Source organism: Macrobrachium rosenbergii, chromosome 13, assembly GCF_040412425.1.
Source record: "Macrobrachium rosenbergii isolate ZJJX-2024 chromosome 13, ASM4041242v1, whole genome shotgun sequence".
NCBI lineage: Eukaryota > Metazoa > Arthropoda > Malacostraca > Decapoda > Palaemonidae > Macrobrachium > Macrobrachium rosenbergii.
The window spans coordinates 11,097,548-11,124,847 of NC_089753.1; the positions used below are offsets into that span (position 1 = coordinate 11,097,548).

The 27,300-nt window shown below is 37.9% G+C and overlaps 1 protein-coding gene across 5 annotated transcripts in view; it reads left to right on the top strand.

Moving 5' to 3' along the window:
- Pi4KIIIalpha (phosphatidylinositol 4-kinase III alpha) overlaps positions 1 to 27,300 on the top strand; it is a 195,716-nt gene that overhangs the window by 43,146 nt on the left and 125,270 nt on the right. For all 5 annotated transcript variants that reach the window (XM_067114211.1, XM_067114214.1, XM_067114213.1 and 2 more), the window contains 8 exons: positions 3,662 to 3,839; positions 4,326 to 4,535; positions 8,368 to 8,468; positions 16,304 to 16,460; positions 16,608 to 16,797; positions 16,912 to 17,101; positions 17,399 to 17,508; positions 23,057 to 23,216. In XM_067114211.1, coding sequence (XP_066970312.1) covers positions 3,662 to 3,839; positions 4,326 to 4,535; positions 8,368 to 8,468; positions 16,304 to 16,460; positions 16,608 to 16,797; positions 16,912 to 17,101; positions 17,399 to 17,508; positions 23,057 to 23,216 — 1,296 coding nt within the window. The remainder of the gene's footprint in view (positions 1 to 3,661; positions 3,840 to 4,325; positions 4,536 to 8,367; positions 8,469 to 16,303; positions 16,461 to 16,607; positions 16,798 to 16,911; positions 17,102 to 17,398; positions 17,509 to 23,056; positions 23,217 to 27,300) is intronic.

Sequence of the window (27,300 nt, forward strand, 5' to 3'; positions counted from 1 at the left end):
TTTTCATATAAATCACGATAGCTGCCAAAATTTCAAGCTTCGGTCAACTTTAACTCGACCGAAATGGTCAAAAAATGCAATTATAAGCTAAAACTCTTACATTTTAGTAATATTCAATCATGTACCTTCATTTTGCAACAAACTGGAAGTCTCTAGCACAATATTTCGATTTATGGTGAATTTCTGAAAAAAAATTTTTTCCTTACGTCTCTTGTGTGATGTAACTCAGCCGAACATCTCAGAAATTCTTTCGTCATGTTGTCGTAATGTTTGCATCGTTTTACATTAGTCATTACATAAACTTTTATATATGAAAATATGTGCAATTTCATGTAGAATACAACAAAAATGGTTTAGCTTTATCAGTTTTGAAATATTTTCTCATAAATCACGATAACTGCCAAACTTTCAACCTTCAGTCAACTTTAACTCAACCGAAATGGTCAAAAATGCAATTGTAAGCTAAAACTCTTACATTCTAGTAATTTTCAATAAATGGAAGTTAAAAAATTTTTAAAAAAACATTTTTCTTACGTCTGCTTGCGGTAACTCGGCCGAACATCTTAGAAATTCTTTTTCGTCTCGTTGTCGTAATATTTGCACCGTTTTATATTAGTCGATACATAAAGTTTTATATATGAAAATGTGCGCAATTTCATTTACAATACAACAAAAAATAACTCATGGTTGTAGCTTTTATCAGTTTTGAAATATTTTCATATAAATCACGATAAATAGAAAAATTCGACTTTCGGTCAACTTTAACTCGACCGAAATGGTCGAAAACTGCAATTGTAAGCTAAAACACTTACAGTCTAGTAATATTCAATCAATTAGCTTCATTTTTCAACAAACGGGAAGTCTCTAGGACTATATTTCGATTTATGGTGAATTTTAAAAAAAAAAAAAATTTTACGTCCGCACGTTACGAATTCATGCATCATTTTGTGATAATATTTTCTCTGTGTTGCTTTGATCGTTTTAAAATTTGTTATATACCAAAATCATCGCAATTTGTGTACAATACAGCTAAAAAAATTAAGTCATTAGCTTTAACCGTTTTGCTTACAGCGATTTGTATACAACTATATATATGAGTTTTTTTTTCGCTGTCATATATTCCAATATTTATATATGATAATGATATTTTTTTTCATTTTTGATGGTTGCATACTAAACTTCAGGCAATGACAGAAAAAGTGAGCCAAAAATGAACTCTTAATCTTCAAAACTAAGTGTGCTGTGATTTTTTGAAAAAAACTTTTTTTCCGCTTCAGCGCTAACTCACCGAACGCCGCCGGCATACCGGAGACGTTTTTGTAAATAGGGCTTCAGCGTTAAAGGGTTAAATGAAACAATTATTTTTTCATAAAAACCCATTGCTCACATGTGTCACACATTTCTGGCCTTTGAATATCAATGGGCATACTTTGGTTGAACAGACAGGTCAGTAGTTACATAGCAAATGCAGTGTCTGGAGCCTCAGTTACCTACTCATTACCTGTCTGACTGATCATATGGTATTGATATGAGGATATACCTGGGCTTGGAGAAGGGAAATCATTATGTGAGTTCTGAGTTAGTATGAAAAACTTATTTAGTTCTCTGAAAAGTTCAGTTTGCCATCACAACTCCACTCCATCACTCATAGGTGCTCTAATTGCAGTTTTAGAGTAGAGATCAAGACTTGAAAGATCCAGAGAACACTTGGAAAGTGGTATAGGTCAGGATGGTGATAACTCAGAGGATTTGTATAATAAGAATGAACCATGTAGAGTTTAAAGCAAAACAGTTGTTTAATTGTTAACTCACTCAGAAAGTGAAGACACTTACCATTCATGTGAGATGGAGGTGTCTGTATCTGGGATGACAGCAGTGAATAGATTAAAGGAAAAAGTGTAAAGAAGCCTTCCTCAAAGGTAAAACTTGTCCTGCGGCAACTACCAGTCCCAACAAGTGTACTGTTTATTCAACCATTTGTAAATTATATCCCTTAGATAAATTTTGGCTGTACCAGCTAGCTGCACCTATAATATATATTACATCCAAATTACATGTATAACCTGATGAAACAGACAAAAGGTTGCCCAAGATACATCACTATCCTCTTGGCTCAGGCAACATCATCTAACACAAAGCAGAAAACTAATAGATTTAACACCCACTATTGCCAGTTTGCAGGAATTACTGTAGAAACTGCTGCTTTGCGTCACTCTCATTAGTAAGGAGGAGCCTGATGATGAAGGAAACTATGACAATGCCTGCTTGGAAATTGCTTCATCGCATATGGTGGGTGGCACACATGCAAGTAGCAGTGAGTATTGTCAGTCCTATGCGAGTGGTGATTGGTCAGAGTGAGGTGTAGACCAGACATAGGTCTATCATATCCTTTGCTGGTACCTTGGCCTGCCTTCCTCATTTTGACACGCAATGATTTCCAGCATAACAATGGCCAGTGGCAAATTGAAAACACAGCTAGTAAGGTCATATGGGATTGAGTCAGTCCTCAATTTTGCTGCTGATACCTTCTTTAGCTTTTGCTTTATTATAAGGTTAAAAATGATGTAAACCCAGTCTAGAACCTCTAAAAAGGAGACCTTATCCTACACAGTAGCTATGACTTTTGATTCACCCTCATCAGTACATTTGACAAGAAAGACATGATCCATGGTTCAATTGAAGCTTATTACTATGTCAAATAGAGATGAGATCAGGAGAGCCCACCTTTACTCATCAACTGCTTCACAAGGATACAAAGAGGAAAGCCACTAGCATGAAAGATTACCCTGAAAGGTAGTGCAACACACAGAAACATAAAATTAATGTACCAAGTAAGAGTATTGGTATTAGCACATTATCATAAAAAAAACAATCAGATATGGTAAATGTAATTTCATTAAAAAGGTAGAAAATCAAGGTATTATAACAGCAAATAGAAATGTGTTCCTACCTAGTTATAGTAATACCAATAAATGATGTTAGGAAGAAAGCTCTGAAACAATAAAATAACTAAATAAAGAAATGCAAAATTACAAAAACACAAACCACTCTGTGAGGAAGGACACTCCTACTTGTTTTCTGTGCACAGTACAAGTAAGAACAATCCTAAATCTAGTTAACACAAAATGCAAACTAACTTCAAGAAAAAATTTAACTAGTTGGCACTAATCACTGGAAAAATACACTGGCATATTGCTCTGCTAAGGTGTAGATACCACGCTTTTCTTACTGACAAGTGGCGATAAAGGAGAATAAGGAATTTCTTGAGAATAATGAGATAGGAATCATGATGAATACAGGCAGTCCTACTGGCAAAGAAAGTCTGGGAAATTCTGCTAAGCTTTTAACTGGATGCTAGACACAAACAGTGATGTAGGAAGTTAGTAAGTAACTGAGGCACCAGATGGCACATGCCTTGTGTTATTACTGAATGATGGTGTTGTGAAGGAACCATAAGGTTCTTTGATTCTGAGTAAGATATATTTGAAGTTTGTTTTCTCATGAGGTAGTGAAAAGCTAAGTAAACTATGGGTATCTTAAGCAGAATGACATTTTGTTTTGATCAATATTTTTAAAATGTTTCTAGTCAGAAAATAATTTATAAAGTGCTTGATTTGTAATATGGATGGTTTACTTGTTTTTTCTTGATTCTTCCTGGCAGACTGTACTCTCCAATGCCAAGAAATTGTTGGCAAAAGAAGTGTTGTCATCATTAGATGAAGTGTCAAGGGAAGTCTTTGCATCAGGTCAGATGAAGCTATTTCCCTACCGCACTTTCCGGGAGACCTTGAACCTTGTGATGGTTACACTTCTTCGGGAATTATTGGCCTACCAGAAAGGTAGGTCTTATAAGGAAAAGTACACTAACTCTTGCTGTAAATCTTTGCTCTTCTCTTGGACCATATACTATCCCCACTTGTGTTTAACAAGAAAACTTGTTAGCTTGCTGCTCTTAATTGAGAAAACTAAGAGTAAACAATAATAATGGATGTTTATAAGTGTCTCAAGTTTATGTAACAATTGACTTTAGATATGAAACATAGTGAATTAAATAATTTGATATTTGTATCATAACTTACCAAAGGTATTATGTTGGTCATAAGGTGATGTTTAATGTCAGTTTATTGAAAATAGGATTCTTAAAAAAATCTTAATCATTGTACATTACCTCATTTATAAGGTAAAAAATTAACAGCATTTATAAGGTAATGTGCAATATTTATATTACATTACCTTATTTTGTAAGGTAATGTACAGTATTGATATTTAAAGTCTGTCTTACATTTAGAAGATTCTCTCCTACTGTAGGTGTATTTCCTTTACAGATCTTCCTGTACCCTTTACAAGAGATGTACAAGATTTTGTGAAGAGTTTATATCTATCTGGCCAGACAGAATTAATGACTCAGCAACATGAAGCTGGGGAGAAGGATGATCCAAACAATAAGATTCAGGCTGTAAATACATTTAGGGTGAATGTTCAAGCTAATGCAGCTTGTGTTGATCTCCTTGTGTGGGCAATTGCAGATGAGTCAGGTAAGGTTTCTTTAATGTCTGGGAGAACTTGCATTGAGATGTGTCTTGATTATTTTACTGTAAATATATGAATTACCGGTATATTGGATGTTTAATGTGGTCTGCATTGTTTTTATTTGATGCTCTGTGTGTCTTGTCTCATTTTCCTATGGTGTTTTAGGCTATTAGTTCATGCTTTCATTTTCTAGCTGATAGATATTTAACATGACAAAGATTTTTTACCTTTTGTTTTTGTCCTACATCCTACCAACTTTGGTAGCAGTATGTTTTTATATTTACAAAGATAGTTGATGAAAAATTTCCATTCATAAAAGATCTTTTATCGTTGAATAATACTTAATATTTAAGGGTAAATCTTTACTACAGTTTTGTCTTCTTCATCCCTTCCCAAAGTATTTATATATAAAATGGAAAATCAGTTTTTATAATGATTATAGTGCAATAATTTTGACTCTGAAACAAAAAAAATTTTCTAGCAGTGAAAATAGATTCAGCTGTATTTAGAGATACAGTATACATTTAGCTGGCATGTCTTGTAAGATGGTCTTTTAAGTCAATTAGAGAACTTATTTTATGCTCTTGACCAAATCTTTTTGATCCCTGTATACGTTGTGTGAAATATTCTGTTTCAGAATCAGAACAGTCTTCGGGGCTTTCATTTCTTCTGTCCATTTTCACTGACCATCTGCTTACAGAAGATGTTGATGGTAAAAGGGTTTAATCTTGGTGATGTGTTTGTGCTGAGTTTGCTCCTTAACTAACAGAATAAAAAGCTTTGGAGGCTGAAATCCTAAGTCTGGGAAGGAGAGAAAATGCATCTTGACTGGCACTCTTGTCATTGCTGGGCTTCATCTTTGTCATGAAGTTCAGTTGTTATATGTCAATTTGCGTTTTTTTGTGTGCCTGGAGTAAAGATAAAGAAAAGTATAAGGCAGTGTAAAGCAAGCTTCAGAGTTATTTACCTTTAAACAGTTTGTTTTTCTATTATGGCTGCCTTATAATTAAGTGCTGAGGTCTTTATTGTATGAAGAATTCTTTAATTGGACATTATTTTAAGCTGAAATTTTACTTGTTTCATTGCTTCGTTCCTAAATTACTACACAGAAACAGAAAAGTTTTATTGGATGTCTAATGACATGAGTAAAAATACTGTAGTAAAAAAAGAATTCCAGTACACTTGTATTTACATTTTTATTATAAGCTTGCCTGCACAGAACAACTCCAATAATTACTTGGTCAATACATGTTCATTTCTAAAGCTTATACTCTTGGACAAAAGTAGGTGTGTAGTCCTTTTGATTTTACCATCAGAGCTGCAGGATGTAACTGTAGAATCATTGGTAATTATTTGCATTTACCAAAACATGCAGTGCTAGGAAACATTAAGTACAGAACTAAGGACTGCAGACATTGTAGTGGAAATGAAAAACAGAGGAGAGAGAAAGGAAATTGTTGGTAATGAATCACCTAGTTTTGAGAACAACAAAATGTTGCAATATACTTGGGTAAATTTCTTTTCAAGTTACCATTATTCTACTTTTGGCTCCTTTGGCCGCTCGTTTCTGTTGCGCTGTAACTTCATTAATGAAACTGTGAAGTGGAACTGTTGGATCTGACTTTTAATTGAACAGTGATCTATTTGCTTTATACTTCTTGAATTAGCTTTAGTTATGAAAGTCTGGCTCTTCATTACCATTACCTTGGTGAGAATTATTAATTGTAATTCATTCTTTCATGTGTCTAAATCATGAGACAGAAGCCGTGACTGTGCATAATATTTTTTAAGCTCTTAAACATTCCAACTGGAGGTCCACTAAAAGGGTTTTGGCACCCCTTCTGGATCTTGCTTTTATTCCATTGAATTTTCTGGTGTGCTCTTGTAAATAGTTTTCAAATCCCTCGCAAGTATTGTTCATTGTTGTTTATTATGATTCATTAGTGTTAATTTATATCATGATTTGGGCTTAAAAAAAAATTTTGTCTCTCCAAAATTTCTCTTTTTATTTCTGACTTTCCATTCACTTACAACTTTCCATTCACTTACAGATTCCCTTTTGAGATTAATGAGAGAAAATTGTTAAAAATTTGTTCAGTGGCAAACTGTATACATTACAGTACTTAGGATTAGGCTACAGTTCATTTTCCATTTTGTTCTCAACACACAAAAATCTTTAAGAACAAAACAAAGAAATTTGGTAAAAAATGAAGATTTAGGATAAATACCAAACATATTCATTATCATTGTTTTACAAATCATATGACATATTACCTTTGGTTTAAGTATGTTGTTAACTGGTAACAGTTGTTCCCCTTTGTGTGTGATATAATTGGGTTTTATTTCTGTCTTTGATGATTTATGAAGTAAGTGTTTTAGTGTGAGCTTCAATAATTTTAATATATTTACTCACTAGAATCAGTTCAAGATGTTGTAGTGTTATTGTCAATGATTAGATACTGGCACTAACCACATAGGCCTTTATGTTCCATTTTCTTTTTATTATTGATATTTTTTACCTTTTATCACTAATGCTTATGAAGATAAAACTATTTTGTCTGTTTTATTTCAATTTAATTCTTTGTTCTGTCTTTCTAATGGTCTTTTACTTTTAAGAACTCAAATAGGCAAATAATTGAATGATTTTTAGGGAAATACACAGCATTTAAAAAGTACTGTCCGTAATTGTCTTCATTATTATTATGATATAAGTCCATCGTATGCAATTTCAGTCTAAAATTTGCTGAGTTGAAATTTTTCTTTGCCAAGAAAAAATTCTGTTTATCAGACTACATCTTCGTCGTTTTGTTTGTTTGTAATTAGGGAAGATTTTGAAAGGGAAAAAAAAGATTTTTTATTGATAAACTTCTCACAGGAAGGTGATCTGCTTTAAGAAGTAGCATAATTACCGTAAGTGTTATTGTAAGCAGGTAGCTGTAGGATTCATTCCATCATTTTCTATGGTGCATTGTAGAGGTCCTCTGCAGTGTCGTTTCGGCCCGACCTGTATTGCTTTTTGCCTTTTACTCTTCATTCATTCCCCCCTTGCTTTTTCCCCCCTGTGCTGTCCAAGTTCTAGTTTTCACATCTCACTTGAGAACAAATTCTTTGGGTCTGCCTTATGGTATTAGAGGTAATGATGAGGTAGCTAGTACATACTTTCATATGGAATCTAAATTAATTGTGTGCATGTTTTTAAAGACAGCCGAGCAAAACCCACCCAAACAACTATGTAAACCATCAGTTTTATGTTATTGTTTTAATTTTTAAACTGTCGTGGATAGTAATCCATTTTGAAAAATGCACGTGATGGAGGGCTTTGTATGTTGTTAAACTATACTTTGCAGTTTTTTTAAAGTCTACAGAGTATTATGCTCAGAAAATACTTGATCATATCTACTTTTTGGTAAGGCTTTTATGATCCTGTGAAGGTATTATTATTAGTTGTTAGTTCTTTTTGAGGAGGTAATGAAAACTAGATAGATGACTCTTAGACATAAGAAGAGAGTTGTAATGGTCTTATTGTATTGATAACTTATTCAAGATTTGTACTCAGAATGAAAGTTATTCCCTTTAACTTAGTTGTTTTGTATTCATAATAAGTTTGTGAAATTATTAACAGTGTTCTCATGGCGATTTTGATGGATACTCCTCGCTGAAATTTTGTGTACTGTACTTGTATAGGCCTATTGCTCCTCATGATCAAGTTATTAAATGTAGTTAAATCAATTTTTTTTTTTACATTGGTTCCCATAGTTATCATGTATAGTTCACATCTCTTAATTAAATTGCTTTCATTTTCATGTACAGTATCTTACATTCTGTCTCCATTAACAGATGCTGAGAGTTTATGTAATCGTCTGACTGAAAAACTGAATTTACCCCATGGACATCGTTTAGTCTTAGCCCATATGCCACTTCTCCTTGTGTGTTTGGAGGTAAAGTATTTTAATATCTTCCCACATTTGCCTTACTTACCTTTAGTATTATATGATTGTTGTTAATATATGAGATACATTAATAGGTAGTTTTTATTTCATATTATTATCCCAAATGTGTTAGTTGAAATTTGTCTAGTAAAGTTAATCTGCTCATGTAAATTGCATAGTAATAATCATTGTCATTACTGTGGATGGTACTAAAAGTTTTTTGCAGCGTCCCCGCCAGCCCAAACATTGTTGTTTTCTTCATTTTACTTGCATCAGTTCCCTTTGATGTCTTCCTCATAGGGGCTATTGCTTTCAGTGTACCTCATGTAGTTCACTGTAGACATTACTGAAGGGTGTTTGCAGCAGCAAAGATTCACCGAGATCACGACAGACACAGTCAGACACCAACTAAAGAAAATACCCAACTGGAAAGCCCCAGGTCCTGATAAAGTCCATGGATAATGGCTCAAAAACTTCAAGGCCCTACACCCACAAATAGCAGAACAATTCCATCATTGTATCACAAACCACCATGCTCCCAAATGGATGACCACAGGGAGAACATTCTTAGTACAGAAAGACAAAAATGAGGGAAATGTAGCAAGTAACTACAGGCCTATCACCTGCCTGCCGATAATGTGGAAGTATCATCAGTGAAAGGCTATACAACTACCTAGAGGACACAAACACCATCCCCCACCAACAGAAAGGCTGCAGAAGGAAGTGCAGGGACACAAAAGACCAGCTTCTGATAGACATAATGGTAATGAAGAATAGTAAGAGAAGGAAAACCAACCGAAGCATGGCATGGATTGACTACAAGAAAGCCTTCGACATGATACCACACATGTGGCTAATTGAATGCCTGAAAATATATGGGGAGAGGAAAACATCATTAGCTTCCTAAAAGATACAATGTGCAACTGGAATACAGTACTTACAAGCTCTGGGATAAGACCAGCAGAGGTTAACATCAGGAGAAGGATCTTTCAAGGCAACTCACTGTCCACACTACTCTTCATAGTAGCCATGATTCCCATGACAAAAGTACTGTAGAAGATGAATGCTGGGTACCAACTCAAGAAAGGAGGCAACAAATGTTCATGGACAACATCAAGCTGTATGGTATAAGCATCATGGAAATAGATACCCTAATCCAGACTGTAAGGATTGTATCTCGGGACATCAGAATGGAATTGGGAATAGAAAACTGCACCTTGATCAACATGCCAAAAGATAAAGTGACAAAGACTGAATGGATAAAGCTACCAGACGGAAATAGCATCAGGCACATAAATGGGACAGGATACAAATACAGTACCTGAGAATAATAATAATAATAATAACAATATATAATAATAATAATAGTATAATAATAATAATAATAAATATTCTTTATTGCAGCTCAGTACCATATACATAGAATATACAAATACAGTACACACAATCTAGATACATAAGATAACATGATAAAAATAATAATCGGCAGTATCCACACAGTTGCTGAAGAAGTAGAAAAAATAGAATTCATAATAATGGTAATGACAGTAGTTATATGGAGAATAATAGTAAAAAAAATATTAAAAATTATAACAGTTAAAAATATAGATGCAGACAATTAATTTCCATCTGGGAACCTTAGGTGGTTACATAAGTCAGGTCCAGAAGGCTAAATACGAGAATTGAAAATTGCAAAACTCTACAATGATATTATTTACAGCAGTAATAAAAAGGGACAAATACCTATAATAACAAGAAATGTAGAAATATAATAATAATTAATAATAATAATAATAATGACAGAACAAGAAATGTAGAAATATAATAATAATAATAATAATAATAATAATAATAATAATAATAATAATAATAATAATGACAGATTCTGGAGATGACACTTCATAATTGCAAAATAGAGAATAAGTCATTTAAGGAACAGATGCCTCATTATCCCATCTTTCCCATAATTAAGATCTTCTTGCCTCACTGCCTAGGATGCTTTGTATGAGTGAGTTGCTGCTGTTTCTCAGTCGGGTGATCAGACTGGACATTGTTCGCCTCACAATGATTTTCAAATTATCCAGGCAGGTTTTCTATGAACATCTGCATGGTGGAGTGATAACAAGGAGTGTTTGTGAGGCGTCTGAGAATGTCATTGTGAACAACAGTGATACGTCTCCTGGTCTCTCAGGCATAGTTCGTCCAAAGGGAACACCCATATATACAGTACTGTAGCAGTACGAGCAGAAGAGCAGCAGTTTGTGTCTCAGTGACAGAAGGCAAACCTCCTTGCAATCATATTGTCAATTGCACACAGTTTACGACACCTCTGTTCTATGTCTGCCGTATCTTTTAGGTCGTCTGTGATAATGTGGCCCAAGTATGGAAATTGACGCACAAATTCCAGACTATGATTTCTGAGGAAAATTGCGGTTCTGCAATATGCTGAAGTGATCTCAGGAGCAGTGACATACACTGGGTCTTGGTTTCGTTGTATAGGATATCAAATTCCTCAGCAAATTGGCAGCAGGTGTCGATGAGTCACTGGATACCTTGCACTGATGGGGAAATCAGAACCATATCGTTGGCGTAACAGAGGTTGTTTATTGTTGTTTCGTTGATAGTGCATCCGATTGGGAGTGAGTTCAATTTAACATTCAGGGCATCTGTGTACGTGTTAAACAGGTATGGAGAGAGTGCCCCCTTGCCGGAGCCTGTTTCAGGAGCCAAAGGTGTATGACAATACGTTACCCCATTTGACACAGAATTGCTGTGTGGAGAACCAACAACATAAAATGCCAATTAGATGTAGAGGTGTGCCTTATTTGTGCAGCTTCAGAAAGAGCTTCAGGTAGTTTACTCTGTCAAATGCTTTTCTCACATCTACAAAGCATAGGAAAACAGGAGAGGCTGATGATATGTAATAGTTCAGCAATTCTTTCAGGACATAGATACAGGTGTCGGTTGAGTGGTTTGCTTTAAAGCTGAACTGGTTGTCAGTAGTGTGTAGAAAGGAGAGAAGTCTCACTAGAAGAATGGACTCAAGTATCTTTGACGCAGTTGTAGTAATTGCAATCGGACGATAATTGCCAGGGTCAGCTGCATCCTTTAGCTTGTTTTTTATTAATGGTATTAAGTGAACTAAGAGTAGGGAGTCTGGAAGAAACTGGTGAATTATGCATGCACTGAGTAGAGCAGCTAGCAAAATGTAAATTATCAGATGGCAGAATTTGAAAGCTTCAGCAGGCAGACCATCGCAGTCGGGGATTTATTAATAGGTAGGTTGTTTATGGCATAGGTGATGTTACCTGGCGTTATATGATCGGCGAAATGAAATTGAATATTATCAGTAAGGAGGTTATCTACATCCCTTCAGGAGTCTTGATTGTTTATGCAATTCAGGATAGTGCTGCAGTGATTGCCCCACATTCTTGCAATAGCCTCGTCACTAACGGCATCTCCTACTCTCTGTGATAGCTTTTTAGTTTTGGGAATTAGGGATTGAACGTCTTTCCAAAGACGGGGGGTAATCGCCAGATTCTAATTTTCTAGACATTGCATCAGCGCTTAGTTGCTTTTCATTCAGTCTGCAGTGCTTAAGGGCAAGTCTGAAACTGCACTCTCGCCTGTCTCATTAGCAGTGCAAAGTGTCCTTCCCTTGGGCTGTCATTTTGCCTCCACAGTAAAAACATTTCTCGTGAATGTGTACATAGATCCTTAACCAAGTCATTCCATCCAGGTATATTACAAGAGTTGCCTTGACGAGATCTAAAGGTACCCCTGCCGGAGGCAAGCATAGCGGAAATTATATTCGAATAAAATTTTTTCAGATCTCTCCTGTGATGGTCATTTCTACATTTTGGTTTAGTGCACAGTCAGGTATCTGCCGGCTGAACTATTGACCGCAGCCTGGTTTCTGTGGTTTCCGTAAAGGATCTGGTTTTCTGTTGGTTTTTTAAATCCCAGTTAACAGCAGGTGGGCGACCAGTTATGGGGTTCACAGTAGGGAGAGATGGGGTACTGAATAACATCTGCAAGGCAATGTGATCATAGCCCATTGCAAGATCATAGTGAATGTTGCTGGTCATAATAGAATCATGAAGTTGTGGGGATGTGATGCAGTGGTCCAGCCAGAAGGTTGTAATTGTGTCTGTTCTATTTTGTATATAAGTATAGGAGGAGGGAGGAAGGAGCATTACATCGCTAATTTGGAGAGCATGATTTTGATAGACACAAGTAAGTTCTTTATAAAATTGTTTTGCTGGGTGAGAATTAAGGTCACCAATTATACAGACATGATCAGCAGTAGAATCGTGAATAATACTGTGTAACTCACCTAGGATCATGCAGTATTGATCAAAATTGTTATTTTCCCACGGCATATAAACATTAATTATTAGGATCTTAGAGTCCCCTGCTGTCACTTGAAGCCCCAGCAATCTATCACTCCTATAGGTCAACACATTCACCATATTGTCTAATGATTTGTGCCATAGGAAAGAAAGGCCCCCTTTCAGGCGACCGGCTACAATGTGATCTGTAACTTGCATCGATGAGGTCAAGAAAGCTCTGAAGTCTTCATACACTGAATTGCAGATGGCAAGGTCATGAGGCCAGAGGAGCGTTTCTTGTAATGCAATGATGCCTTTGAAGTCTTTGCAGAACATGTTTATGGGAGGAATGTTCCACTTGAGGCCAAAAATATTCCAAGAGATTATATCTAGTGTATCCATGGCAACTCACAAAGATGGGAAATGAATGAGTTGATCATTTTGGTGGATGGGGGGTTGGCCAGCAGGGGTGGGCATTCACTAGCAATGGGAGGTTGACTTGCACTTGTGTTAGAGGGTGAGCCTGCACCTGAACCCTTACTTGGTGTGCCAGTAAGTTCCCCGGGATGGCGGTTGGTCTGGATTAGGTTGTATCTTGAGACTTTTATATTAGGACCGAAATTCTCGCCTTTAAGAACATCTAGGTGTTAAAATAGGCAGGTAATCCTGTTGGCCACTTTATGTTTAATTTTACATGGGAGTTCATGGGAGATAAGAGGGTCGGAGCCTGTGAGAAACTTGGCTCTCTCCGTTATGGTGTCTAGCTTCACCGATGAGCGTAACTTGTGAATCACAACGTGACATCTCTTCTCAGGTTTCGGGCGAGGTGATTCACGAATGTTGGGCTTCAGTCCAGCAGACAATCGAGAAGTTCTTTTCTTTTTTCTACTTGTTTGTGTCTGCCAGTCCCCAATCCCCTGATGATCATTCACATCCTCATCCATGACAGGGGTTGGCGGAGAGAGATAGGGTTGGAAGACTCACGAGGGCTGGTGTTCATCACTGAAGATCTGTCTTCCACCAGAGGCACTGGGGAGGGAGAGGAGGTTGGGTGTCCATTGATCCCCTCCGATAGGTCTATAGGTGATGTGGGTGCTTCACCCAGGGGAGATAGGGCAGTTCCCTCATGGGAGTGTACGTCCATCTCAACTTCGCATCGCACCCCCACTTCTCTCGTGTTGTCATGGGGTGAGGAGATAATAGATGCCTCACTCACTGGAGTCTGGTAGCTTACTGTGTGATTGTCTAATGATTCCTGCACTCCTTTGATAGCATCCCAGATCCGTGAAAGATTGTTATTTGTTTCCACAGTTTTAAGACTGTCAAATGATTCTGCAGTCCTTTGATCACGTCCCAGATCTGTGAAAATATGTCTTGTGCTTTCTCAGTTTTTTCTTAGGTTTTGTCAACTTTTTCTGAGAGGGATTTTGCTGTTAGAAGGGTAATTTCTGCCGTATGGTACACTGCAGGTAGGTTTAGATCAGCAGGCCCCTTTGGAGGCAGATTGTAAGGGTCATTGGCTTAAGTTTCCACTGAGCTGATCCTTAGCCATTTAGTGATATATGATATTTTCTTGAGAGAGGATAAGCTTTTCGTGGGTCGCTCCTGGAGAATGGTTTCTGGTATCAGGTCTTTGCATTTTGTATATGCAGCATTAATTTCCTCATCGGAGAAGGCTGCACTGACAGATTGTATAGCAGACTCAACGTCGGAACGGTTCGATTGGTATTGTTTGAGTATAAACAGTTGTTTGCAAGTACGGAACTTGTGTGTGGGGCATAGGTATCTTTAGGTGCCAGGGTCACTGGCACAACAGTTGGAGGTTGGTCAGATGACATTTTTGAGGTAGAGGGAGGGCCAAGCACGAACACACACAGCACTCTATTACCCATTTCCCAGGGCCAATAGGCTTCGAGAAGCTGAAAATTGAAGATTTCAAAGGCACTGATTGGGACAGAATGTAGAGTAATATATCTGCAATTACACGACACTAACCAGCTTACGCGCTGGGTATTACGTAGAGACACTATTAACACGTTGACTTCTATGAGAAGTATAATCACCAAGAGCAAAAACCCTTCTTTTTTGGTAAAAAACAAGAGAGACCTCCAACATGTCCGCCCAAGAGAGATGAAAGACATGATCAGGAAAGAATATATGCAGAGACTTGAGGTGATACTCAAGTCAGATTTCAATGCCGGAACATGACAAAAGCCATAAACACAAGGGCAGTACCAGTAATCAGATACAGCATATGAGTAGTGGAGTTGGGGAAGGGTGAGCTCCGCAGCATAGACCAGAAAACTAGGAAAAACTTGACAATACACAACGCACTACACCAAAGAGCAAATACAGACAGACTATACATAACACGAAAGGAGGTAGGGAAAGGTCTACTAAGCATAGAGGACTGCATCAACATCAAGAGCAGAGCATTGGGCAGTATCTAAAAACCAGTGAAGATGAGTGGCTAAGGAGTGCATGGGAAGAAGGATTGATAAAAGTAGACGAAGACCCAGAAATATACAGACAGGAGAAAGAAAAACAGAACAGAAGAATGGCACAGCAAACCAATGCATGGACAGTACATGAGACAGACTCAAGAACTGGCCAGCAATGAAACATGGCAATGGCTACAGAGGGGAGAACTCATGAAGGAAACAGAAGGAATGCTAACAGCGACACAAGGCCAGGCCCTAAGAACCAGATATGTCCAAAGAACAAGAGATGGAAATAACATCTCACCCACATGCAGGAAGTGCAATATGAAAGACGAGACCATAAGCCACATAGCAAGCGAATGTCCGGCTCTCGCACAGGACCAGTACAAAAAGAGGCATGACTCAGTAGCAAAAGCACTCCACTGGAGCCTGTACTAGAAACACCAGCTAGCTTGCAGCAACAAGTGGTATGAACACCAACCAGAGGGAGTGATAGAAAACGATCAGAACAGATGAGGTGATATGTGCCAATAGACCAGACTTGATGCTGATTGACAAAATCAAGAAGAAAGTATCACTCATTGAAATTGCATTACCATGGGACATCAGAGTAGATAAGAAAGAAAGAGAAAAAATTGATAAGTATCAAGACCTGAAAATCGAAATAAATCAAGAGAACACTAGGCATAATCCCAAGATCCCTGAAAAGGAACCTGGCAAAACTAGATGCCGAAGTAGCTCCAGGACTTGTGCAGAAGATTGTGCCATTAGAAACAGTGCACATTGTGAGAAAAGTGATGAACTCCTAAGGAGGCAGGATGCAACCCAGAACCCCACATTATAAGTACCACCCAGCTGAATAGGATGACTGAGATAGAAAAAAAAAATAATAATGACTAATCTTTTATATGAAACAAACCAAAAAGGCTACCAAATTGCAGATCAAGCATCCAGAGGACAGAGTGCACAGACAAGAATAAACAGAAAACAAACATTGACCAAGAGGTAAATGTTTCAGCTACATTATTTTTTGCTAAGCATTTTAAATTTTAAAATTATTTTTATATTTTAGGGTTTGGGTAAACTTGCCAAGAAGTTTCCAAACATTGCTGGGACAAGCATCACCTATCTGCAGGACTTTCTTGTCAGTCCATCTCCTATACTTCTAAAACTCCATCGCCAACAGTCTGACTTCCTTACTCCTCATCAAGGCAACTTAACTGTGAAAGGTAAATAGGCATCTTTTTTATAAATATTTTCAAAAGATTCTTTTTGTAAAATGTATTCAAGGAATGACCCAAAGTTTTAGCCTGTATTGTTTTTCTATCTTTTTCTACATTGATCTGACTTCCCTCTTGTTCTTCTTAATGTTCTAGTTACTGGAGAAGGTGGAAGTCGACCACCATCCTCAACAGCATCAGCATTTGAGCGGCTGAGGGATGCTGCCATAGAGAACTTATGTGTAGCATTGAAAGCTGGTTTAACAGTAGAACCAAACACTGTTATGGCATTCATTTCCTCCATATCAGGGCGAGAGAAGGCTGGACACGATCGGCTTCCCGAAAGGTTAATAGAAACCTGTAGATTTTGTCTCACCAGTGTAATGTTGTGCTGAAAATTATCAATATTTATAGTCACATTCTTTTTGATAATGATCTTTGTGGTTGTGGCATATTCCAGTGACAATGTGGTGATCTCACACACTGTTGTTGTTGCTTTGGGTCATGTGGCCGTTGCCTTGAAAGACTCACCCAAGACTACTGAGACGATCCTCCATCAGTGTCTGTTGCAGCGTTTTTGTCGGCCACCATCTAACCTTGATACACTTATTGTTGATCAACTTGGTTGCATGCTCCTAGCAAAGAATGATGTAAGTATTGTTCTCAGAAACAAAAGAATTGTAATAAGAATGTTTCAGTTGCTTATTCATTGTTAAGATTTTAAGTGCACATTTGCAGATATGTATTGTATTGAAGTGGGACTGCCAAAAAACAATGAAATTGGGATTCATGTTGCTTGTGGAATACCCTGTATGTTCTTTTGACTGATAGGTCTTATGGGCAAATAAAACTTTGAGACATAGTAAAAATCTCTGTAAATGAATTGTAGATTCTCCATTTTTCTTAAAAAATAATTATTTTAGTTTCAAGTTTTTACCATCTTTTAGGCTAAAGTTTATGATGAAATCATGGAACAGTTCAGCAAGATCATCATTGAGGCAAGCAGCGGAACATATGGCATTGGTGTTGCACAAGATCACCGAATGAAGCAGTACAGGTAATTTGAAAAAATAAGGATTCTTTTGATGAATGTTGAAGTGCTGTCTATTCATGGTTTTTTGCTCCTTTGGAAATACAAACCATCAACTTTTTATTGAGGAGTATCCTCAGTGTGATGTGGAGCAGTCATTGAAGGTGGTAACGAGGTTGTTAACTGGTGGGTATGGAAGGTGAGTTGGGGAATACCCATCACTTCACCTCACTAGTTGCTTTTCTTCAGCTGTCATGAAGAGTAGACATCTCACTGCACTCTCTCTCTCTCTCTCTCTCTCTCTCTCTCTCTCTCTCTCTCTCTCTCTCTCTCTCTCTCTCTCTCTCATACTTTGGTTGTTGAATTTTGATGAATAGCTAGATTAATTTCTTTAATTTTTTGTTCTCTTGCCTAACATTTTTTTCCTTTACAATGGAGAAAAACATGAACAATCCCATTTTGATGTTTGTGGACATCCTTGTGGGACCCTTCATGTCTTTTTTTTCCTTGTCCTCAACTTTTCTTTTCCCCCACACAGGATGAAAAAGAAGGGGAAGTCTAATGCTTCTTGCAAGAAGTCCGTGAAACTTTGCGTGAGCACTCTCACCTCATAGATGAGAGTAGGGACTCTGGGTGAAAGGCACTTGGTCATCAAGCCTCTGGTAGTGGAGGTGCTATTGACTCTTCCAAGCATTGATCCTTTAGGATCATTGGATGAGTTTGCATCCTGCTCATGCAGTGCATGCTCGGTCTTGGGACAGTACGCTCAATTGTTTGAGTGAGCCCCTGCTGCACCCTCCTGCCTCTAAGAATACACATAGGGAGGAGCATGCACAATCTGCTCATTCTGTGCATGTGGTTTTCAGACCATGAGTATTCAGATAATGGGGTAGACTGTCCCCCTGTCTCCCCCTGTGCCTCCTCAGGGACATAAAATGTCTTCTTACTCGATGCATGTGTCTCTGGAGCACAAGAGTGCCGAGCTGTCTCTTTCTAAGTAGGGGTCTCCTTTGGGCTCTTTCTCCTCTTGTGTGTGGGGTTCTTTTGCATGCATGGGAGGGATGTGAGACAGGAGGTGTAAGTGCTTGTTTCCCTACACCTTTGCTAGCTCTAGTGTTATTGAGTATCGTATAGGAGAGGTGCTAGGATGATGGACTCAAAGTCCAGATGGCATTCGAACAGTGACTGTTGGTTCTTGTGGGGCTTTTGGTGGAAATTCTGTTTGTTCCTCATATGATCAGGAGTGATCAAAGGAACAGAATTTGGGCACATCTTCCTCTTGTGTGGGAGAGGATGTAGCTTTTGCCCCTGGATATCTTATGGGTCCAGATGGTCCCAGCCCACCAGAACCCCCAGGGCCAAGCTTGAGCAGCACTTTCAGGATGTTATGCAGTTCATTTGTGAGCATCATAATCTCAGGGAGGCCACATTGGCTCCACACTTGACTATGGTCTCATTGATTGAGCTCTTCCTTGGATGTGCTCTTGGAGTGAGATCATATGTCAGGTTGCCATGGTCACAGCTTGCGAAGATGAATGCCCTGATATGTGGGTTGGGTAGTTCTTTTTTATTCAGGAGATACTACATGCTGGAGGATGTGGAGGCTACTCCTCTTGTATTTGACTTGTCAGACTGTAGACTGACAAACAACTCCTTCCTGGAAATGGTTCCACCATGGGAGCAGAGACAGCCACCATGGAGTCTCTCTGTGGCTTCTCTCTAGGGTACCCCTTGGCTCAATCTGTGGTTGAATACTTTGGCAGATTTTGCTGTGACAGGTGTCTTGTCTGGTAATGAGAGGGTGACATTTTGGGGCAAAGTGTTGAGTTTTCTTGCACACCAAAGTAATAACCTGTGGAAGAACTTGGTTCTGAGGAGGGACTTGGTTGCCGCTCGTTTTTCCTGTCAGGTTTCTTACGAGAGTAGCCTCTCACTGAGGAACAGTTCAGTGTTTGGCTCTTCACTAATCTCTCCAAGGAGTAGTGTGAAGACAGTGGTTGAGATGTGAGAACAAATTCTCAGGACTCTCTTATCATACATGATGCCCTTCAAACCCATTGCAGAAGCAAAAGCTTTAGTTGCTAAACCACTTGGGTACAGCAGAGCCTTCAACATGTGGCATTATGAGGAAGCCTGCTCCTCCCAAACTCAAACAAGGAGCCCAGTCTTCTTCCTCAAGTAAGGGAGAGAAGTCCTTCCAGCTCTTTTGTATGACACCCTCAGTTATGTCTGGAAAGGGAGGAAAGGGGAAGGAGATGGGAGGGAATTGCTGAGTGTGGCAATCCCCTTCTTCCACTCTCACTAGTAGGGGATTTCCTATCTTGCCATTGGGCACTGTGGCAGGATCAAGGCCCAGAGCCCTGGGTAAAATCAGTCCTTGGGGACGGTTACAGGACTTGCATTCTCTCATATCTCAGACACAATACTGTTTCAACCTCTGGATTTGCCACTCTCTGGTAAGATCAGTGGAGGTGGAAGCAATGAAGGAGGCACCCTAGAAGTTATAGTCTTCAGGGTTTTACAGTTGCCTCGTCCTGGTAGAGAAAGCACCTGGTGGCTGGAGACCGGTGATCAATCTTCCTCTGCTCAACAAGTTTGTCCTCCAGACTTGTGGAAACAGTGCATTTGTTCTGGATTCCATCAGAGAGGGTGACTCCATGCTTTCAGTAGACCTAAAAGATGCATTACTTTCAAGTACCCATTCATCAGGACTCTTGGAAGTTCCTCCATTGTGTCTGCAGAGGGACCATAGACTAGTTCAAAGTTTTGTGCTTTGGACTGCACAAACCCCACAGGTGTTCACCTGGGTTCCAGCATGGATGACTGGTTAGTCCTGGCATCTTCCAGAATAGAGACCACCTTCTCTCCTTTTGCCACAAGTTTGGGATCATAGTAAATTGGGGAAAGTTGGATCTGATTCCCAAACAGCACACAAAGTACTTGGGGCTTCTCATAGACTCAGCAGCAGTGAGGGCCTTCTCTTCAGACTCAATTTAGCAAATTTGGAGAGGTAGTGGTGTAGTTCCTGTCCCAGTAGGAACAACCAGTTTGACTTTGGCAGGTGGTCCTAGGTCACATACCCTTGGGAAGATTGTGTCTCATGGGTGAAGCCACCCAAACTTGCTTCAGTGGCATTCTTCTCAACTTGTGCCCCATAGTTGAGAGGTCAGATAAATATGGTGTGATGGATGGATGGATGATAGAAGCCTCTTAGTGGGGAGTTCTACTAAACCACTCCTCCAGAAATTCTTGTTTTCAGACTCATCAAAGGGACACATGAAAGGAACAATTGCTTCAGGAGTGTGGTCAAATGCCACAACTCATCTGCATATCAACACTCTGGAGATACAAGCAGCGTGGTTAGCATTGTCAGGATGTCAAAAGCAGTTGATAGATCCCTCAGTTGTGCTGATGAGCAAAAACATGACCTTCGTGGCAATGTCAGCAAAAAGGGAGAGATAGTGTGTCTTGCCTTGTGTCAGATGGCATTGCAGATCCATGTGGTTTGCCTCCATAAAGTTGTTAGCCAGTCACATTCCTGGCAGGAGGAAAATCTTGGTAGATCAGCTCAGTAATCTGGGTTATGTTTCAGGGGTGGAGTGGTCTCTATATCCTCACATAGCAGAAAAGCTGTTTGAGCTCTGAAGTTCTCTTAATGCTTAGCTGGTATGTAACCAGGCTGAATAAAAAGTTTCCAGTGTTTTGTTCTCCAGTGCCAGATACCTGGGCAGTGATGGAAGATGCCTTCCAACACCCCTGAAGCAATCTAGATGTCTACACTGTCCTGTTTTTCAGCTTCATCCGCAGGGTGATCAGCAGTGTTCATCAGTCCTGGTCTCAGAAAGACAATGGTGTCTTCTCATTGGCCTCAAGCCAAGTGGTACTCAGATCTGTTGACTGTCCTGGTTGAGGCATCAAGAGAAAGTCCCCCTTGGCTCACTCTTCTGTGCCACCCACATGTTTAGAGGTATCAACAGGCAGTACACTCCTTTTAGCTTCATGCATGGAGGTTATCTAGTGTATCCTGCAAGAGAGAGAAGCTTCTCTCATGGGCTGCGAGAGAGATACCTATGTCCCTCTTTTGTTCCTTTGCAAACTTGTACCATGGAAAGTAGACCATCTTTTGTGATAGGTGCCTTGGAAGGAGTCATCCTGTTTGGAGCATCTGTATAGGGAATCGCTGACTTCCACGTACACCTTCATCAAGGTAGGCTCCTCCCAATCTCACAGTGAAAGGATGTTGCTCAGCCTTGTCCCAGGTCTTCAGACTGAAGGGAGGTATCCTTGCTAATGAGAAGTTTTGAGCAGTCTTGCCAACCATGGTAGGTTGTCCTCCAGAATTGTATGCATCTTTGTCCTCCATAGGAGGATGAGAGATTCAAGTCTCAATTATCTTTCTTATTGGTGAGCTGTTGATATTATTTGAGAAGTATGTGCTTTTTGAGACTGGAGTTTCGGTACCTTTTTTAAATGCAGGCAAGCACAAGGTCTCCAGGAACACCCTTTCTTTCTGGCTTTCTGAGGAGATCAAATGAGCTTTTGACTCCTCTGAGGAAGATTTCTGTCTCCCAATTTATGTGAGAGCCCATGAAGTCAGGGTCATGGGACTGTCCCTAGTGTTTTGGAAGAACTTTTTGGTACATCAAGTAGTGAAAGCAGGTGTTTTATATATACAGACAACTTTATCTCATTCTACCTGAGGGACATCACTCACAATTCTTTGGATACCTACTTTATGGGACCTGTGGTGGCTGCTCAGCAAGGTGTTTGGACACCCAGTTCCAACTGGACAGAAAAGTATCTCAACTGAGTACTTAAGCTTTGTGTAAGTCTAGGGTGTGAATGCAGAGTGACTGGGTTCATCTTCGCTAAAGAATCTGCTGGAGTTGGACCAGATAGAGGTCACTAAATTTTGAGCATCTAGCTTTAGTTTAATTCCTAAGGTGCATTTTATTTTCCCCTCCCTTTTAACAAAAGGGTGTGGCAAGATAGAGTTTATTCTGAACCCATTACTTGTTATTGGCTAGAATGAATTACCTTCCAGCTAGAATTCCTCATTTTTCTCTTATGTTTACCTCACTTATGTGAAACCTTTCTCATCGGGGTCAGAGACTCATTCATACCCAGGTCCCTACTGCTCTGTCAACCCATTTTCCAGACTTAGGAGGAGGTTACAGGAGTCATCGCATCCCCTAGATTTCCAGGTGGGATTCAACCCCAGTCAATTATCAGAGATGACCTCCCACCTAAGGCGTAAGTCTTCCATATTAAAGGTATATGAACCAGAACCTTTCATAACTTAATCCCGCCTCAACCACCCCACTTTATCCCTGTGGCCTAAGGAAAAAGTGACTGGTGACATAATGGGAGTCAGGGGTATTCTTCATCTCACCCCCCGTAACCATTAGTTAATGACCTTATTACCAAGTTCAATGACTGCTCCATCTCATGCAAGGATACTCCTATATAATAGGCTCTTGTCTATATACCAAAGAAAAATACAAATTGATTTAAAAATTTGTCATATTTTTGTTAAATAGTAATGAGTTAACATTGTGTCTTCATTTTAAAATAGGCATGTAGCAACAGCTGTTCACAATGCATTAGCAAACATTGCAGCCAATATTCAGGGAGAAGCAGAAATGGACAAGCTACTTATGAGATTACTGGAGCTGTTTGTCAAACTAGGACTAGCTGCTAAAGAAAACTCTGAAAAAAATCCTGCAGTTTTGAAGGTAAGTTTTGACTTGGTTTGTTTGGTACAATACAGTATGGTTAAAGTTGCTACAATCAAAACTTTTTGGGTGTTAGGTAATCATGTGCAACTTTTTACAAATACCATTGAATTTTGGACGCAATCGAAAATTTGAGAAATGAGATGTGTTTGATTTGTAATGAACTAGAATAGCAAATGATGAAACACTGGGAATAGTTAAATTTCCTTTATCTTTTTGTTTCATTCATTTTAGAAGCAAACCTTCTGTCATTTGTGGGAACATTTTATATTACCAGTACCCTTCAGTACAGTCCGATCTAAAAAAGCCAGCATTCTTTGGTCCGGGAATTCGTAAGATCCGGGATATTTTTTAATCAGCCGCCATTAGTTCTTGAACAGCTACAAGGGCAGTGCCACACATTTCAGTTTTTTATATTTTTTAGGATTGCAGAACTCAAGCTTGCTCTGTAAATACACAAGCACTGTATTTCCAACAAAAAGATTCTGTGAAACTTAGAAATATATATCATATGAAAGATTTGTAATTTGGATACATAGTATGTCCCGTGTAATCACAGGGGTTAGGGACCACAACCACCCGCTTGAAGTGAAAATCCGCGTTAAGTTGGTATCCCCCTCTAAAAATGCTTATAACTGGCTATTTTAATAGTTCAAACACCAGAGACACCCCCCCCCTCTAAAAATGCTTATAACTGCCTATTTTTTATAGTTCAAACACGAAATATACCTTAAGCTATCGTCCCAAGACCCTTAAACGCTGAGCCTCTATTTAAAAAAACGTCATATTCATGAACGATCGGGAGTTAGCGCTTGAAACGGAAAAAAGTTTTTTTCAAAAATCACAGCACGCTTAGTTTTTAAGATTAAGAGTTCATTTCTGGCTCCTTTTTTTGTCATTGCCTGAAGTTTAGTATGCAACCATCAGAAATTAAAAAAATATCATTATCATATATGAGGGCGCGGCGTAATAAGGTGGCAAGCGCCACCGCGGCCGAACTGGTTTTTTATTGTGAGCGAGCAGCTAAAAGTACAGCACTATCCTGTACACATTTTTTTGTCCACTTATGTTACTGGCAAAAGGTTCGAAAATCCATGCAAAACAAAGGGAAATTTCACCCTTAGCGAGTTCTCACTGCTACATCATGTTATTAATACTCTGTAATGTAGTCTGTTTTTTGGTACGGTAATTGTTTTTGTTTTATAATATTTTCATGGAAATTTTACTCAGATATGTTATAATAATAATTTTAGAGCATTATTAGGATAAATATTTTAGGTTGTTTTCACAAAAACATGCTTTAATTGCCGTATGAAAACATTTTCATTGTGTTCATTAACACTTTACAATCTTACATTACCTCACTTTTGTGGTTGTGGCCGCTAAATGACAAAACATACTATAATGATTTTTGCATATGTAATAGGCGAATAAATTTCCTTTAAAATGAGGTATGATTCATAGAAATCGTTTGGCTGGTTTTTCTTTTATAAGCGTTTTCATAGTTGGCAAACTTTAAATGCGTTTTTATCATTTTTTAAAAAACGGCGCTTGGCACCTTATTACACTGCGCCACTCATATAAATATTGAAATATATGACAGCACAAAAAAAAATTTTCATATATAATTTTATACATATCGCGCTGTGAGCAAAAGGGTTAAAGCTAACAGATTATTTTTTTTTCTTTGTATTGTACACTAAATTGCGATGATTTTGGTATATAACAAATTGTAAAACGATCAAAAGCAACACAGAGAAAATATTATCACAATATGATGCATGAATCCATGCTTAACGCGGACGTAAAAAAAGTTTTTTTAAATTCACCATAAATCGAAATATTGTGCTAGAGACTTCCCGTTTGTTGAAAAATGAAGCTAATTGATTGAATATTACTAGGCTGTAAGTGTTTTAGCTTACAATTGCAGTTTTCGACCATTTCGGTCGAGTTAAAGTTGACCGAAAGTCGAATTTTTCTATTTATCGTAATTTATATGAAAATATTTCAAAACTGATAAAAGCTACAACCATGAGTTATTTTCTGTTGTATTCTACATGAAATTGCGCAGATTTTCATATATAAAACTTTATGTAACGACTAATATAAAACGGTGCAAACATTCGACAACGTGGAGAAAGAATTTCTGAGATGTTCGGCCGAGTTACCAGGCGCAGGCGTAAGGAAAAAGTTTTTTCAAAATTCACCATAAATCGAAATTTTGTGCTAGAGACTTTCAATTTATTGCAAAATAAAGGTAAATGATTGAATATTACTAGAATGTAAGCGTTTTAGCTTACAATTGCGTTTTTCGACCATTTCGGTCGCGTTAAAGTTGACGAAGGTTGAAATTTTGGCAGTTATCGTGATTTATGTGAAAATATTTCAAAACTGATAAAAGCTACAACCATGAATTATTTTCTGTTGTATTCTACATGAAATTGCACACATTTTCATATATAAAAGTTTATGTAACGACTAATGTAAAACGATGCAAACATTACGACAACATGACAAAAGAATTTCTGAGATGTTCGGCCGAGTTACGCGCGCAGGACGTAAGGAAAAATTTTTTTTTCAGAAATTCACCATAAATCGAAATATTGTGCTAGAGACTTCCAGTTTGTTGCAAAATGAAGGTACATGATTGAATATTACTAGAATGTAAGAGTTTTAGCTTATAATTGCGTTTTTTTACCATTTTGGTCGAGTTAAAGTTGACCAAAGGTTGAAATTTTGGCAGTTATCCAGATTTATATGAAAATATTTCAAAACTGATAAAAGCTACAACCATGAATTATTTTCTGTTGTATTCTACATGAAATTGCGCACATTTCCATATATAAAACTTTATGTAACAACTAATATAAAACGGTGCAAACATTATGACAATGTGACGAAAGAATTTCTGGCGTTGATGCAAGGAAAAAATTTTTTTCCAAAATTCATCATAAATCGAAATATTGTACTAGAGATTTCCAATTTGTTGCAAAATGAAGGTAAATGATTGAATATTACTAGAATGTAAGAGTTTTAGCTTACAATTGCATTTTTACCATTTCGGTCGAGTCAAAAAGTTGACCAAAGGTTGAAATTTTGGCAGTTATCGTGATTTATATGAAAATATTTCCAAACTGATAAAAGCTACAACCATGGGTTGTATTTTGTTGTATTTTACATGAAATTGCGCACATTTTCATATATAAAACTGTACGTAACTTCTAATATAAAACAGTGCAAAAATTACGACAAAATGACGAAAGAATTTATGAAATTTTCGGCCGAGTTACTCTGCGCGGACGTAAGGAAAAATTTTTTCAAAATTCACCTTAAATCGAAATATTGTGCTAGAGACTTCCAATGTGTTGCAAAATTAAGGTAAATGATTGAATATTACTAGAATGTAAGAGTTTTAGCTTACAATTGCGTTTTTCGACCATTTTGGTTGAGTCAAAGTTGACCGAAGGTTGAAATTTTTTGTAGTCGACGTACGGTACGTCCACTTGGCACCCAACAGACAATTTTAGTCGACGTATGATACGTCCAGTAGGCGTTTAAGGGTTAATATAATTTTAAAATCATTTTACAACATTACCATTAAAATATGTGGTTTACAGATAAGTGAGAAAATTAAACTCAAGTCCCCCATACATTCAAGCACAGCCATTTTTTCATACAATATTGAAGCTGACCTGTTTTCCTTTTTCAGATATTGGAAACATTGGAAATTCACAAGTTAAATGCTACAGTGCTTAAATGTTTAAATATGCATTGAAAAAAAATACCAAATTATAATTGCAATCAACAGTGATAAAATATTCTCTTGTGTATGTACATGTTACAATGATTTACAAATTTTCAATATTAATATTAATGTAAACACATCAAAATATCAATAAAATGTTATTTCACTTACAGAATCCATTTATACTATATTATATTGATCTGTTATCTTTGTAATATGTATAAAAAACTGATCGTCCAGACATTTGTAATGTTTATGTTCTGAGAATAAGCTGATTGAGCCTACTACCAAAAGAATTACGAAAATTATTTTTTAATTGCTAAAAGAAATGAATGTATC